General features: G+C 41.9%; 1 protein-coding gene across 8 annotated transcripts in view; it reads right to left on the reverse strand.

The window, feature by feature from the left end:
• ryr2a (ryanodine receptor 2a (cardiac)) overlaps positions 1 to 15,886 on the reverse strand; it is a 262,686-nt gene that overhangs the window by 168,472 nt on the left and 78,328 nt on the right. For all 8 annotated transcript variants that reach the window (XM_040038551.1, XM_040038550.1, XM_040038554.1 and 5 more), the window contains exons 8-12: positions 10,516 to 10,612; positions 8,480 to 8,554; positions 7,000 to 7,156; positions 6,693 to 6,857; positions 5,580 to 5,701 (exon numbers count right to left, since the gene is read on the reverse strand). In XM_040038551.1, the coding sequence (XP_039894485.1) occupies positions 5,580 to 5,701; positions 6,693 to 6,857; positions 7,000 to 7,156; positions 8,480 to 8,554; positions 10,516 to 10,612 (616 nt within the window). The remainder of the gene's footprint in view (positions 1 to 5,579; positions 5,702 to 6,692; positions 6,858 to 6,999; positions 7,157 to 8,479; positions 8,555 to 10,515; positions 10,613 to 15,886) is intronic.

The raw sequence follows: 15,886 nt of genomic DNA on the forward strand, positions 1-15,886 counted from the left end.
TGATTCACTGAGTCAGTTGACCAGAGAGTTCAAAAACTGTACATTTTCACTCAAACTTAATTTGTTTCTCTTTTCATGTAAATGCTACTGCTAAGATGAATGATTCTAAAAGAAAACAACTATTTTATAGAGCAAAAAAGAGCAAAAACATTAAGCAATTTCCTATCAAAATTGCTTAATAAACATTTATTTTGTTTATTTTTATTTTATTAGTATTTTCCTTAAATGTGTCAAATATATATTTTCTCATCTAAATGTCCACTGAGCTGTGAGCCAGGGGGCGGTAATGCGCCTTAACATTGGTTGCCAACCAAGAAGAAGAAGAAGCTGTGAGCCAGGAGGGAGGGGGTGAGTGAGTGAGTGAGGGATTTGTTCGCTCTATGATTCAGCACAGGAGGGAGGGGGTGAGTGAGTGAGTGAGGGATTTGTTCGCTCTATGATTCAGCACAGGAGGGAGGGGGTTAGTTAATCCTGAGTGATTCGCTTACGCTGACGATTCAGCAGAGGAGGGAGGGGGTTAGTGAGTCCTGAGTGATTCGCTTAGGCTTACGATTCAGCACAGGAGGGAGGGGGTTAGTGAGTGAGTGAGTGATTCGCTTACGCTGACGATTCAGCAGAGGAGGGAGGGGGTTAGTGAGTGAGTGAGTGATTCGTTCGCTCTATGATTCAGCAGAGGAGGGAGGGGGTGAGTAGCTCAAATGTGCTGTTAGCATGTTAGCAGAGCGATACTACTGTGAACCGAGGAGCTATTGTCTTGATGTGAGCTTCTACTGAGGGTTTTTTCTTCCAGTTCAGAGCAGAAATGTTTTTGTTATGATACTGGATGTTGTGTTTTTCTCCACAATTTTAATTATAAGCTAGATATATTGCTGCTAACAGCAACAGGGATGAGTCAGTGAGTCAGTTGGGCTTGTGAATCATGATTCATGAGTCAGTAAAGTGATTCTCGAGTATTGAACGATTCGTTCATGATTCGCGCATCACTAGAAAGGAGACGCTACCGGTAGACTGCAGCGACAACTGCCAGCATCTGAGCCAGACTCTGCCTCTCTCATCATGGTCACCTAAACGCACAGTAATGGCAGGTTTTGTAATAAGGCAGATCGCGCTAACATAATATGCATTGTTAGTTGATTATTTACCTGCCGCATTAACGGGAGAGGACGTGCAAACGTTACCGCTGCTGCTGGGTTGAGATTCACGAGTCCGGAGCGGAATTAAAAACATGACATTCAAGGTTATCACGTGTTTTGTGAGCAAATGCTTTTGCATATTCGTAGTGTTTCCTCCCTTAAATGAAATATCTACTTTGCAAGTATTGCAAGTTGCCCTGTTGTCATCCGTTCTCGTAAAGTATAATCAAACTTTTGAGCGTTTGAGCCGCCATGTTTCCTGCCAGGTAAATGACACTCCGCAACGTGGTGACGTCATTCGGGGCGACTGGAATCGATAAGGGTATCGTTTGCAAAAATGGCAAACAATTCCAAGGAATTGAAACAGTGGGAACCGGTTCTCAACAAGAACCAGTTTTCGATACCCATCCCTAGTTATAATTCACTTGAAAGCCTGAAATGAAAAAACTGTTCTGTTTGTTGTATCTGAATACTGTGGATTCTCTGTAAAAGAAAGCCTCAAATCAGAAGTACTTGACTCCCTGGTATAATTCTCAAACACGCACCTTAAAGCAAATAACTCATAAACAGGAGAGGGAATGGCGTCTCACTAATTTAGAAAATCATCATTTAGCCTGGAGAAATACTTTGTTGCTCTATTTTTTAAAAAGCCCTCTTTTAAAGCTAGAATATGTTACTATTCATCACTGATAGAAGAAAATAAGGACAAGTCCAGGTTTCTCTTCAGCACTGTAGCCAGGCTGACAAAAAGTTAGAACTCTGTTGGACCAAGAATTCCTTTAACCTTAACTATTAATGACTTCATCCATTATTTAGACTCTTTTTCTCCAATTGATCTTTTTGAGTTAACTTAAACAATTACTTCTTGTCTTTTAGACCCCATTCCTACAAGCCTCCTTTAAAAAGTCCTCCCACTTAATGCTTCAATCTTAAATATGATCAACATATCTCTATTCATGGACTATGCACCACAAGCCAAATGATCTTCTTGTGACAGTGAACTCATCTCTGTGCTTGTCCCTCTAGACCTCAGTGCAGGGTTCAACACTGTCGACAATAATAATTTACTGTGATTCGAGCATGCTGTAAGTATTAAAGGTACTCCGCTGCAGTGATTCGAATCATATCTATCTAATAGACTACAATTTGTTCATGGATATGGGGAGTCTTAATTACTTCCACAGAGCTAGCTTGATCTATCCATGACACCAGTAAACATGCACCAATTACTTAAAATGTCCTGAAGACATAAAGACCTGGATGACCTCTAATTTTCTGCTTCTGAATCCAGATAAAACTTATGTTATTGTACTTGGGCCTAACAATCTAAGACACATGGTGTAACCAGATGGTAGTCACCACAGTAACCGAACCTTTTTCATTCAACTTGTAACTCACCAGTTTCAGAGGAAAGTTGTTTCTTAATCCACTTAACACTGTCCTATAAATCACTTAAGAATAAAAAAGGCATCAAACTCAAAAAATGACCCAGTATTATTTCTGTACATAACAGGCAACTAACAATTTTCAACTGTATGTTTGCAAAAAAAATTTGTGACATTTGGTTCCATTTCTTTAGTTGAATCTATGAAAAACGCCAAAGATCAGACAGTTTGACAGACATTAAATAGTGTTTTTGGACCAACAAGGCAATTTTAAAAGAGGTCTTAGCTGAAAACTTGACATATTTCAACATGGTGTGCAGTAAACCCTTAAAAAAAACTGCAGATGCAGTTGCTCAGGATGCTCTCTATAGTCCCTCTGTAGAACATGGTGAGAATGGATGATGGGAGATGGGCTTTTAGCAGCTTCCACAGGAAGTAGAGACGCTGTTGGGCCTTCTTGGTTAAGGAGCTGGTTTTGAGGGACCAGGAGAGGTTCTCCGCCAGGTGGACACCAAGGAATATGGTGCTCTTGATGACCTCGGATCCATCGATGTTAAGAGGACAGTGATTTCTCTGTGCTCTCCTAAGGTCAACAATTATCTCTTTTGTTTTCTCCACATTCAGAGACAGGTTGTTGACTCTACACCAGTCCGTTAGCTGTCACACTTCCTCTCTGTATGCTGACTCGTCGCTCGTGCTGATGAGACCCATCACAGCCGTGTCATTGGCAAACTTGATGATGTGGTTCCAACTGTGCATTGCTGCACAGTGACATGTCAGCAGAGGAAACAGCAGTGGGCTGGGCACACAGCTCTGAGGGGCTCCAGTGCTCACTGTGATGGTGTTGGAGATGGACTGTCTGAGGTCTCTCTGTCAGAAAGTCCAGGATCCAGTTGCAGAGGGGGGTGTTCAGGCCCAACAGGCTCAGTTTTCCAGTCAGGTGCTGAGGAATGATTGTGCTGAATGCTGAACTGAAATTTATGTACAGCATCCACACATATGTGTCTTTGTTTTCCAGTTGGGTGAGGGCGAGATATAGGGTGGTGGCGATGGCATCATCTGTTGATCAGGTGGGACAATAGGTGAACTGCAGTGGGTCCAATGTGGGTGGCAGCTGGGTCCTAATGTGCCTTATGACAAGTCTCTCGAAACTCTTCATCATGATGGGTGTGAGTGCAACAGGACGGTAGTTATTGAGGCAGTACACTGAGGACTTCTTTGGCACAGGAACGATGGTGGTGGCCTTGAGGCACGTTGGAATGAAAGCAGTGCTATGAGAGAGGTTGAAGATGTCAGTGAGGACATCTACCAGCTGGTCTGCACATTCTCTGAGCACTCTTCCAGGGATGTTATCTGGACCAGCAGTCTTCCATGGGTTAACTCTTTGAAGAGTTCTTCTCACATCAGACGAGGTCAGAACCTGGTCGTTGTGAGGTGGGGTGGTCTTCCTCACCATCACGCTGTTCTGAGCATCAAACCATGCATAGAAGTTGCTCAGTGCATCTGGTAGGGAGGCGTCACTATCACAGGCAGGTGTCCTCTACCTGTAGTTGGTGATGCCCTGGATGCCCTGCCACATGCGCCGCGTGTCACCACTGTCCTGGAAGTGGCTGTGGATTCTTCAGCCATGCGCGCATTTCGCTGCTCTGATGGCTCGAGGCAGTTTGGCCTACACTGTTCCCCTGTTTTGAAGGCGAAGTCTCGAGTCTTTAACAGCACACGCACCTCTGCAGTGGTCCACATTTTCTGGTCTGGTATTATGATAGCGCTGAAGTCAGTGACATGATCAATGCACTTGCAATGTTGCTGGTCACAGATGATGTGTACTCCTCCAAGTTGGTGCAATCGCCATTTGTAGCAGCCTCCCTGAACATGTCCCAGTCAGTGTGCTCAAAACAGTCCTGAAGAGCAGAGAGAGCTCCAGCAGGCCAGGTTCTCACCTGTCTCAGAACCAGTTTGCAACGTCTGACGAGCGGTCTGTATGCCGGAATTAGCATAACAGACAAGTGGCCAGAATATGCGAGATGGGGGAGGGGTCTCGCTGGGTGCAGAATGAGAATGTTTGTGTAAACAAGATCGAAATACACTAATACACTAATCATGAGAGATTGTTGGATTGATTTTTACATCAGAGTGTGATGTGACCACATTTGCAGTCACATCACACTCTATGTTAGTGTTTTTCAAACATGAGCTTTCATTGTGCACATTTGGGCTACACATTATACATTACAGAGGGTGAGCATTGTAATGTAGGCTCCTCTGCCACCTGATGGCAAAGCAAATTACCCAGTGCTAGTGCAAACTCTACGACGCTACACAAATTTTCCATTTTCAAAGCAAAACATAAAGAAATGAGAGGTGGCTCAGGACTTTTGGACAGTACTCTATGTTAAGCCCTTAATTTGATTCTTATTTCCTAGTTTGGCCCTTTGTGAAAATGAATTTGTCACCACTGTCCTATAAATTTTTACAAATGAACTGAACTTTGTCATCTTATTGCACTTTTTCTCATTTGAATATGTTGTCTAAATGTGACAACAAATGTTGTATTTGGGAGTAATTGATATACGAATACAAAGTAAAACAGTTCACGGTGAAAACAGTTTCACAAAACCTTACCTGAGTTTCACAACTGAGGTAAGATTTGAAGTTAAAAAGTTATAGACCTTCTACATATTAATGTTATTCATGTTGGTGCTGTTTTGTTTTTTTTGTTTCCTGTTCTCATGCTGTCCTACCATGGAAGCACAGCATGAGTAGAGGTCTCTTTTTTTCCTCTTGTACTTTCCCATTGTAGTGTACATTTCAGTGTTTTTCTGTAACGCTACCGATCTCCGACTTGTATCCCCATGTAATGTCTGTGTTGTGTGTGTAAGATCGGGGGGGGGTCCCATTTCACTGCAGGGCAACCTGCATGTGGCGAATGAAGCTTTGATTGATTGATTGATTGATTGATTGTTATTCAACCCAGTGATTTCCATTTTTCTCTTTATAATGATGCCACAGTAACTTACAGGCAAGTGTAACATGCATACTTGAAAATCACTACTCGCTGCACCTGATGAAGCAGTTGAACAGGAAGACAGTACTGCGGATGACCCTTGCAGTGCGGCTCTCTTCGTGCTGTGATCGCGATAGTGTCAGCCCATCGTCCATGTGCCCCTCATGGTGCATGATTGCCTAAATAAGAAACAAAGTTTCTCCAGGTTCAGCAGATTCAGAAATGTATTAAGATTGCTCAGTAACAGAGGAAGTTGCTTTGCAGTTGATGGGTGATGCATTGATTGGATACATGAGGAATCTTTAGAATATTTATAGGAAATTTGCACAAAAACAGTTGCTATAGTGAAAAAAGTAAAGTCTTTTACAGCATCCAGCAGCTTTTAGAATTAGTGACAGTTCTTTCATTTTCACTAACTATTGCCACAGAGACCCGGACTAATATGTTAAACATATAAATACTTATATGTTGTTATTATGTGTTGTTAATTTTTCAAGGTTTCCCTCTGCGTTGGCTGTCAGTGGAACCATGTCAACAATGTTTCTTGATGGTATGACACAAGAATCAGAATGATTTCTGAAGTGCAGAGGTGTCTACTCTGCACAGATTCAGCCAAATACCACAAAACTGCTTGTACAGCAGAGTAAATGGCTAATGGCCAAACACATACTGCAAAGGCAACCCAAGAAAGAAGAAGACAAAGATAGATATTCTTCATTGGTCAAGTCAGTCACCAAGTCAGCTTCATTTGCAGTTAGTGAAAGACCCACAAATATTTTTATTACAATGGTGTTAATAAATTAAGCCTGAAATTTTCACTTCAATTACATTTGAAATGTTTGATTTAAAATCTAATGTGGTTGTGTACAAAAAGTAAAAACTAATAACATTTAAAAATGGTGTCATTGTCCAAATAATGCAGCAGATTCAAAGTATCTGAGGTAAATCCAACGCTATTGGGTCGATGAAAACACAGCTCATCCCCCTTTTTAATTGAAAAACTTTTCCCCATTCTGACTGTGCAAGAAGTGCATGAATTTTACATTCATCTTAATTTTACGTTAACTCTAGCATAATGAAAGTCCACAACCTCACCATGGACCATATTTACAGACACAAGTATTTATAAAGTTGTAATAGGTGAAGTTATTGTTTGGTGCGGTATGGTACCTTTCTCTGTACTCCACCCATGCGTGCACACTTGGCATCAACAGTCTGGTAAGTGAGCCACAGACAGGTGTCAACATGTTGAATGTAACACACAGAGTCACCATACTTTATGTCAGGAGTCCCCATCCCATCCACGTCCTTCCTCACACCCAGGTCCAGCTTTTCCTGAAGGAGAAACAAAGAGGAAAATTCACTTAGACAAGTGAGCCTATAAAAACACAGAGAATTTCCTTCATTCAAAACACAATGATTTCATAGATTATGGCCTTCACAGACAGCACTGCTACTGATGTCACTAACTCTATACCTTGGAAGACCTGAAGCAGAAGGCTGTAGACTTGACATCAGCTTTCTCTTTGTCCATCAGCAACAGAGACTTGTCTTCTACCATGCTCAGATACTTCCCTGTGGTCACATGTCTCAGTCTAAATGGCTGACCCCAACGGATATGACTTCCACTCCACCTGGACATATTGACAGAAATCCAAAAAAAGTCAAGGAACCTGACTGATTTAATAGTGCATGTTATGAGGAATTAGACATACAGAACATCAATGGTTTCAGTGCCTTTAAACCTGCATTATACAGTATTATTTAGTCATTGAACCATAGATCGAATTACTAAATATAACATATAATGTAAACATTTCTTTTTGTACATACATATACATATGTTGAAATAAATTATTACATTTCCAACATGTCAGTGGTTAAAGTTGCCACTGTGAGTGACAGGTGTCCCCACACACCTGCTTGTCCACCACTGTGGACAGTTTCTTAGCCATCACCAGTTTGTCTGTATCTGGAAGACCCACAGGATCTGGGATGATCCCTTTTTGACCTCTGGACTTCCAGGCCACATTCAGCACAGATGTTCCTGGATACGATGCCAGCCACTTTTATGGCATTATGGCGTTCCATGTATGTCCTGCCTGCTAGCATCTTGCACCCTGCAGTCATGTGTTGGATTGTCTGAGGGGCATCTTTGCATAGCCTGCACATGCGTATCATTTAAGTTCATATGTGTGCAAAGGCAGACCAGTGAATACCTTTGGCAAAGTCTTTCCTGCCATTCTTGAGTTCCTCATACACTACCACAGTTTCTCACTTAGCTCCTTATCATATGCTTTGTCTGGATCCACAAAGAGAAGGTGTAATTCCATCTGACCTTCTCCACACTTCTCTATCTACACTCTCAAAGCTAATATCCCGTCTGTAGTGCTCTTTCTCAGCTTGCAACCATATTGCTGCTCACTGATCATCACCTCTCTTCTTAACCTAGTTTCAACAGCTCTTTCACATGCATTCATCTTATGGCTCACCAGTATATCCTCTCACTCTCCAAAACTGTGTTTAACAGTCTGGTTAAAAAGTTTACTTCCCTCTCTCCTACACGTCTCCATGCTGCCACAGGTATGTCATCTGAATCAACTGCCCTCACTTCCTCCTTTCTAAGCCTCTGCACTTCCTGATTCACTAGCTGTCCTCAATCCATCTCTCTCTCTCTCTTATTTTCTACATTCATCAGTTCCTTAAATACTGTTTTCATCTTCTCAACACAGTCTCTTCACTTGTTAACATGTTTCTATCTAACCTGCTGCACACCCTTTCCAGCTCAATCTCTCCACCTGACGCAACTATCACAACTTTCCTTTGTCTTCCTTTATCGTGTCTTGTGACTGACACTAGTATTACATTGGGTTTTGTATGTGTTTTACATGTGTTTTTATTTTGCATTAACCTGTTTGTAAACGTACGCAGAGCACATGTATGTTGTTTATACTCACACGACTCGCAGTGTCTCCAGCCTCCACAGTGACCTGGCATGACAGGACACGGCTCCGCCTTCATAATGCACTGTCCTGGAGAAACGAATGACAGAATTGCAAATCTGTTTTAACAAATCTCCCAACAGTGCTGTTATATTTGCAAAGAAGATTCATAAGTATTTAACCTGATTATACAGTCTCATAATAAACCCCAGCAGTTAGTCAGATGGGAGCACAGTCACTTTGAGCCTCATTGTTTAACAGCTTGGCAGTCTCCTTTGGGAACTTCTTAAAACTATAATTATTAATAGTCTTATTCATCTCAGTCAAAGCTCTCTGTCAGTAAAGGGACTTGTTACATTCTGTCCCTCCAAGCAGAACCAGACAAACTGAATTATTATATGTGTAATATTATTATATATGGCCCCAACTGGTGGGTAAAGAAAGCTGAAGGTAGGCAGAACAAAAAATGTTGACTGGAGAGGCGTCTTTTGAAATAAGACTTGGAAACTACGTGTGTTCTTTTAGAGCCGTCCAGTGGGATATAGCACAGCATTAGTTCAGCTTACCATCATCCCTATATAATGGCCCAGTCACGCTAGACTACTGGGAGAAAAATAGTGGCTTCCCAGCATCGATTTGGGTTTTTGTTTTTCTGTTTGTTCCAGTCATTCCAACTGCTTGCCCAGAGGTTAAGCATGCAACACCCTCAACCTCTGTGACCACTTTCACTCACAAGGTAGTTGCACTGGTGGATCTGTGGAGCTTGGACTGACTGCAATCACTTCCAGACAGGTTGGTAAAACCTTGAAAATAACTGCTGTCCATTGTATAGACACAGATTACCAACATGATGCAGTCAGTCTGAGTCTCTGCTGATGAGCACAACTCAACAACTATTTCACTATTGGTGAAGGAATTTTTTAATTTCTGCTTCCAAACTAAAGCTTTTGCCTGGACTTTGAATGTACAGTGCTGTCTGCATTTTCTTAGACTTACATGTTTCAAATAATCAAACCGTTTTAATATTAGACAACGATAACTTTATATTGTTTCTCTTGTAAATAAATTCACTTAACTACATATGCTAATGTAATAAATGGAGCCACAGGAGCCTCCGGACTAAGACCACCAGGTACCGGAACAGCTTCTTCCCCACAGCTGTCAGACTCCTGAACTCTGCCTCCTGACATCTGACCCACGTTAACACATGGACTGAACATACACACACCCACAATGGACAACTGTACCCTCAAACACACAATAATAACATGGACTGAACCACCACTCACAACCACTAGCACTTTATATAGCCTCTGTAGGAATTATATCTCACTTATCTTAACTGCACTACTGTATAGCTCTGTGTAAATAATCATTCTGTACATTCGATAATCTTTAATCCTACAACTGTTTACAACTTGCATAGTTCCCATTTCTGTATAGCTGTATATCTCAGATTCTGTAAAGTTATTTATTTCATATTCTGTATAGTTTTTCATATTTATATCCTGTTCATAGCCTGTACATAGCTTGTACTCACTACAGCCTGTACATACTTATAGTTATAGCATATTCACAACATACTTCATACCGTGTACATAATAACATACCATAATAGACCCATTTCTGTAATATACTCACATATCTATATTATTGCTAATATATATTGTAATATATCTATATCACTAAAGCACTTCTGGATGGATGCAAACTGCATTTCGTTGCCCTGTACCTGTGCATGTGCAATGACAATAAAGTTGAATTCTATTCTATTCTATTCTATTCTATTTCTCATTTTTCTCCTCTTGATCCAGCTGTTTCTGAGAAGCTGCACTTTGGGCACCGGTTCAGCTCACTGAGCCAAGCAGGCGACCATACGCCACACGGCTGAGAGTGGGTTCGAATCCACTCTGACTCTCTCTCTCTTGCACAGACAGCATCATAGCATATGTCATCTCAAGGTAACTTATACAGGAAGGTTAAGACTCTGTGTGTGTGTGCGTAAACTGAATTATTTCAGAGCAGTAGCAGTACTAAGCATTGCACCTTACCGCCTTTGCTCGTCTCCTTGCTCCCCAGAAGGAACTGTTAGGCACTCGTCCATGTGACCGTGAAGTAGGCGCAGAACATCTCCTCCAATAAGGAAACCTAAAAGAAAGCAAAGGGTGAGGATTTTTGTTTTTTTATTAAATGAATGGAGATAAAAGGGGCAGATAGGAGGGCAGATCAGAGGGTGAAACTTGATACATAATTCTCCAGAGAAATGACAAAAAAGCAGCAGTACACCTGCTATCTTGTATGCGTTGCTATTTTTGAAACTCATTTGAGTATTCGGATGAACCTGATGTGGGAAGGCAGCAACTGATCTTTATATTTCTGAAACACCCCTGTTCAGATATATAAAGATCAGTAGAAATACTTGTCCAAATGAAAAACAGCTATGTTTCAAACAATGGCACTCAAAACATCAGCGTCGGTGAAAAAGTGAGTCATGAACTATTTCTGGACGTCCCACAAAAATGAGAATTTGGTTACAGATACAAAATTGTGAAAAGCTCCACAGCATTTTGTATAGAGGTGTTATACTGAACAAAGATGACTGACGTTACTACACCCTACTTGGTAAAATCTAGACAGAGAGAATTATTAAGAAAGGTTTTCAGTCTGTTTGTGGATCTACACAGTAATAGATGTAATAGAGGTCAGCAAGCACCTTGTTCCAAAGAACAGGACCACAATAACAGAAAGCACTCTCAGCAGACTGAGATCTGATTCTGGGAACAGTTAAAAGATCTGAACCTGATGACCTGAGAGGTCTGACTGGGCTGTACAGGGAGTGCAGAATTATTAGGCAAGTTGATAATTTTATTATTGAACGACAAACATGTTCTCAATGAACCCAAAAAACTCATTAATATCAAAGCTGAATGTTTTTGGAAGTAGTTTTTAGTTTGTTTTTAGTTTTAGCTATTTTAGGGGGATATCTGTGTGTGCAGGTGACTATTACTGTGCATAATTATTAGGCAACTTAACAAAAAACAAATATATACCCATTTCAATTATTTATTTTTACCAGTGAAACCAATATAACATCTCCACATTCACAAATATACATTTCTGACATTCAAAAACAAAACAAAAACAAATCAGCGACCAATATAGCCACCTTTCTTTTTTTTTTTTTTTTCTTTTTTTTTTTTTTGTGTCCCGTTTGGATCTATAGCCATCAGAATTGTTGTCTTAAGGCCAAGAAAGATGCCAAGCGGATTTATTTTACCAAGTGGATCGTCATGGCCTTGCCATATTGGTCCATTTGATTGACCTTTATTATAATTATGAATTTATTTTATTTTCAGTTGCTACAAACGGGACAGACATGACTGGAGGATAGGACAGGGAGAAAGAATGAAAGAAAGAGAGGGAGAGAAAGAAAACCAAATGGGAGAAGAGACGGTGAGAAGGGGGGGAAGAAAGAAAAAAAAAAAAAAAAGAACAAAACTCCTGGGTCACCTGTATGGAGAAAAAAAACAGAAGAGAAAGCAAACAACAAAGAGCAACATAATAAATTAAAAAAAAATGGCACCATCACAATAAACTAGCTAGCAGTAGATATCAGTAGATACTAAATAATAAACGATATTGTGCAGCACGCAAGATAGACAGCGCACAATGTGCTTTGAGGCAGCAGCCAAGAAAGCTGTAGTCCGCGTCTGTGAATACCCGTGTGTACACCTGTGTGCATACCTGTGTGGATCAGCATGCTTGCATTCCAAAGGTTTCTCCATGTAACGATCTGCTAGGGAGTGTGGGGAGCCACAGCCCCGTCCTCCAGGGCATGAAGCAGGTATGGAGGAGATCAAAACTCCAGACATCCAGAGGCCCCCAGAACACAAGAGACCAAGGAAGACCAACAGAGGGGCAGCCGCGCCACTGTCCCAGTAAGAGCTGAGGAGAGTCCCAGATGAGGGCTCACTCAGCAGCCGCGGAGCAGAAGCCAGGGGGAGTTGCAGTGACGCGCCCGTGAGCTCCGCCGGCAGCCAGCTGTGCCTGAGTGACCGAGCCCTAGGCCGAGAGGCCGGGGGCACCCCACCTCCGAAGTGGCCCGAGCGAGCCCCAGGCTCCAGGCCCCGATAAGCGGCCGCCAAGGAGTGAGCCGGTGTGTACCCGGACGCCCACCCCCAGACACAAAGAACCACCAACGCACCGACACCTGAGGGAGTCCGCCACTGGCAGGGGAAGTGGTGGTGGGTGGAGATAGGCCTCCAAACCTTGGAGGGCCTGAGATGTCCCCAGAGAGGTGGCGCCTGATACCCAACCTGACATATAGACACAGACATACAGGCACACACAGACACAAACATCCATTCCCACCCTCATGCTCTCATATGCACTTACTCCACACTCAACCAACATGGAGACAGACATAAAGAGACGCTGTACACACGGTCACACTCCCCAAGCGTACTCTACGAACCGGGTCTAGGTACCCTTGCCCCTGGAGGGGGGAACTGCACCCAGACCCAGGTGGTGTTACCCTTTTCCCTGCGGTGGGGAGAGGCAGACCGCCCCGACTCCGCAGCAGCAGGGAGGCCCCACACTCCAGACCGCAGTCGGACGGCCAACTCCTCCTCCTAGCCCCCCCGCTCCAGCAGGCCGCAGAGAACGGGGGTGAGAGAAGACTCCAAACCTCCCTCCACCCGCTCATTGTAGTGTTGATGCATGTGTGTTCTAAGGTGCATTTAAAACCCAGGAGGGCATGGAGCTACCTGCCAGAGAGCAGCAGGTAAGCGCATAGTCCCTCCTGCTAGCCCTCAATGTCTACGTGTATTCAAAATTGAGAGGTGGGCAACGACGCCAGGGGTGGGGTGTACACCCTGATGGTAATTTTAGCCACCTTTCTTTGCAAGGACACTCAAAAGCCTGCCATCCATGGATTCTGTCAGTGTTTTGATCTGTTCACCATCAACATTGCGTGCAGCAGCAACCACAGCCTCCCAGACACTGTTCAGAGAGGTGTACTGTTTTCCCTCCTTGTAAATCTCACATTTGATGATGGACCACAGGTTCTCAATGGGGTTCAGATCAGGTGAACAAGGAGGCCATGTCATTAGTTTTTCTTCTTTTATACCCTTTCTTGCCAGCCACGCTGTGGAGTACTTGGACGCTTCTTGCGACCCTGTTGACTATTTTGAATGAAACGCTTGATTGTTCGATGATCACGCTTCAGAAGCTTTGCAATTTTGAGACTGCTGCATCCCTCTGCAAGATATCTCACTATTTTTGACTTTTCTGAGCCTGTCAAGTCCTTCTTTTGACCCATTTTGCCAAAGGAAAGGACGTTGCCTAATAATTATGCACACCTGATATAGGGTGTTGATGTCATTAGACCACACCCCTTCTCATTACAGAGATGCACATCACCTAATATGCTTAATTGGTAGTAGGCTTTCGAGCCTATACAGCTTGGAGTAAGACAGCATGCATGAAGAGGATGATGTGGACAAAATACTCATTTGCCTAATAATTCTGCACTCCCTGTAGACAGTGAGCAAATCAGAGATGTACTGGGGCGGGGGGACTAATAGAACTAATAGAAGAATTTTAAAGGTAATTCTATATTGCCCTGGAGCCAAATGAATAGAACTGAATGAGCTGAAGACGTCCTACTAATGATTTGGGGAGTGCTGCAAACAGAGCATTGTGATAAGCTATTCTAATAATCTCACCAGTAGCTGCCTCGTCCTGAGCCTGGTTCTTCCTGTTAAAAGGGAGTTTTTCATTCAGACTGTCACCAAGTGCTTACTCACAGGGGGTCATCTGCTCGTTGGGGCTTTCTCTGTAATATTGTAAGTTCTTTACCTCAAAATATAAAACTCCTTGAGGCAGCTGGTGTTATGATTTGGTGCTTTATAAATAAAGCTCAATTGAATTGAACTAGAACTAATCTACTCAATATGAACAGGATCCACTTTCTCAGTGTCATTTTGAAGATAACAACCCATGTTCCTCTCTGGAGCATCCATTGGAGTGTGAATGTCAGACAGCATAAAGAAAAAAGTGCTTGTTTTAGGCATGTTGTATAAATAACTATGAGTATGTAAATTAGAAAAGCGTTACAGAAGAACCAGTCCATTTACGATTAAATAAACCAAGGACTGACCCTGGAGAAACTCTGATTGAATTTTCAGTTTTTACCCTTTGATTTTGATGGGAGCCAATCAAGAACCTGACCTGTTAAACCAACAGTGTCACAAAGCCTTTGAATTAGGTTGTCATGGTCAACAGTGTTGAAAGCAGCAGAGACATCAGGAAGAACTGAAACTCTCTGTGAATCACTGTTGATCCTCCTGTTCATCAGTAATAACTGTTTAGTAAGAGCTGTTTCTGTGTTATGATGAGCTCTGAATCATGACTGCTACTTATCATTAAGACTGTGAGTTGAAACGATTTTCCAAATACTTTGCTGAGGAGTAAAAGATTAGACATAGGTCTGTAATTATTAATTACCAATAGATTACAGTACCAATAGATTACAGTACATATAAGTGACACAGGGAACCTGCCAGACTGTAGAGAGCTGTTGATAATATTTACTAAATGGTTTATAAAAAGTGAGATGCAGATCTGAACAGTTTGGTGGGGACGGGGTAAAGTAAAGAAGGTTTGCTGAAGATTTGCCAAATAGAAGGCCACGTTTTAAACTGCAGGGCATGACACGGATCGACAGGGTTTAATGTGAACAACATCACAGGATCTTTGAGGTCTGCTGGCTTCCTGTTGGTGACTGATCCATTGTTATTGCTTTAACATGAGCAGAATAAGTAATATACTGATGTATTAGTAACTGTAGATGTTGAGGAGTTATGTGATCATGAGGTCCCAATATGGGAATTATAGGAATAATGTTTTTATCCTTACTAATTGCACATCCTCTACAGAGGCAGTAACAGTACAGTATGATAAAACGCGCACCTCTATGTTGACCATTTATATTTAATTAGTGTAATATAGAGGGATATTTATAATGAGAGCTATTTGTATCTATTAGAGTCATGTTGTTATCATTTCCAACTTGTAATATATTGTTTTATTTAATTTAGTTAGTTACTGTTCTTACAGTCTTGGAGCAACTGTGACTACATAATTGGACAGCGGTCATCCAGGTAATATCCCGCAGCTATATGGTGGAAATAAAGCATTTTGACTCTTGCTATTGACGTCTGTTTAAGAATGTAAGTAAAAACTTCTTAAGTTGTTGAAAAGATGACAATATTTGTTTTCAGTGCAGCTAAACTTTAATAAACTGTCTTCTACAGAAAAACCTGATAAGTCCAACTATGACAGGCTCGTATATAAGCCGACTGTTACAACACATGAACTGTGCATGGATGGGGTTTATGCTATATACTTGTCCCTTTTTTG

The sequence above is a fragment of the Simochromis diagramma genome, unplaced genomic scaffold (assembly GCF_900408965.1).
Source record: "Simochromis diagramma unplaced genomic scaffold, fSimDia1.1 OVJJ01000617.1, whole genome shotgun sequence".
NCBI lineage: Eukaryota > Metazoa > Chordata > Actinopteri > Cichliformes > Cichlidae > Simochromis > Simochromis diagramma.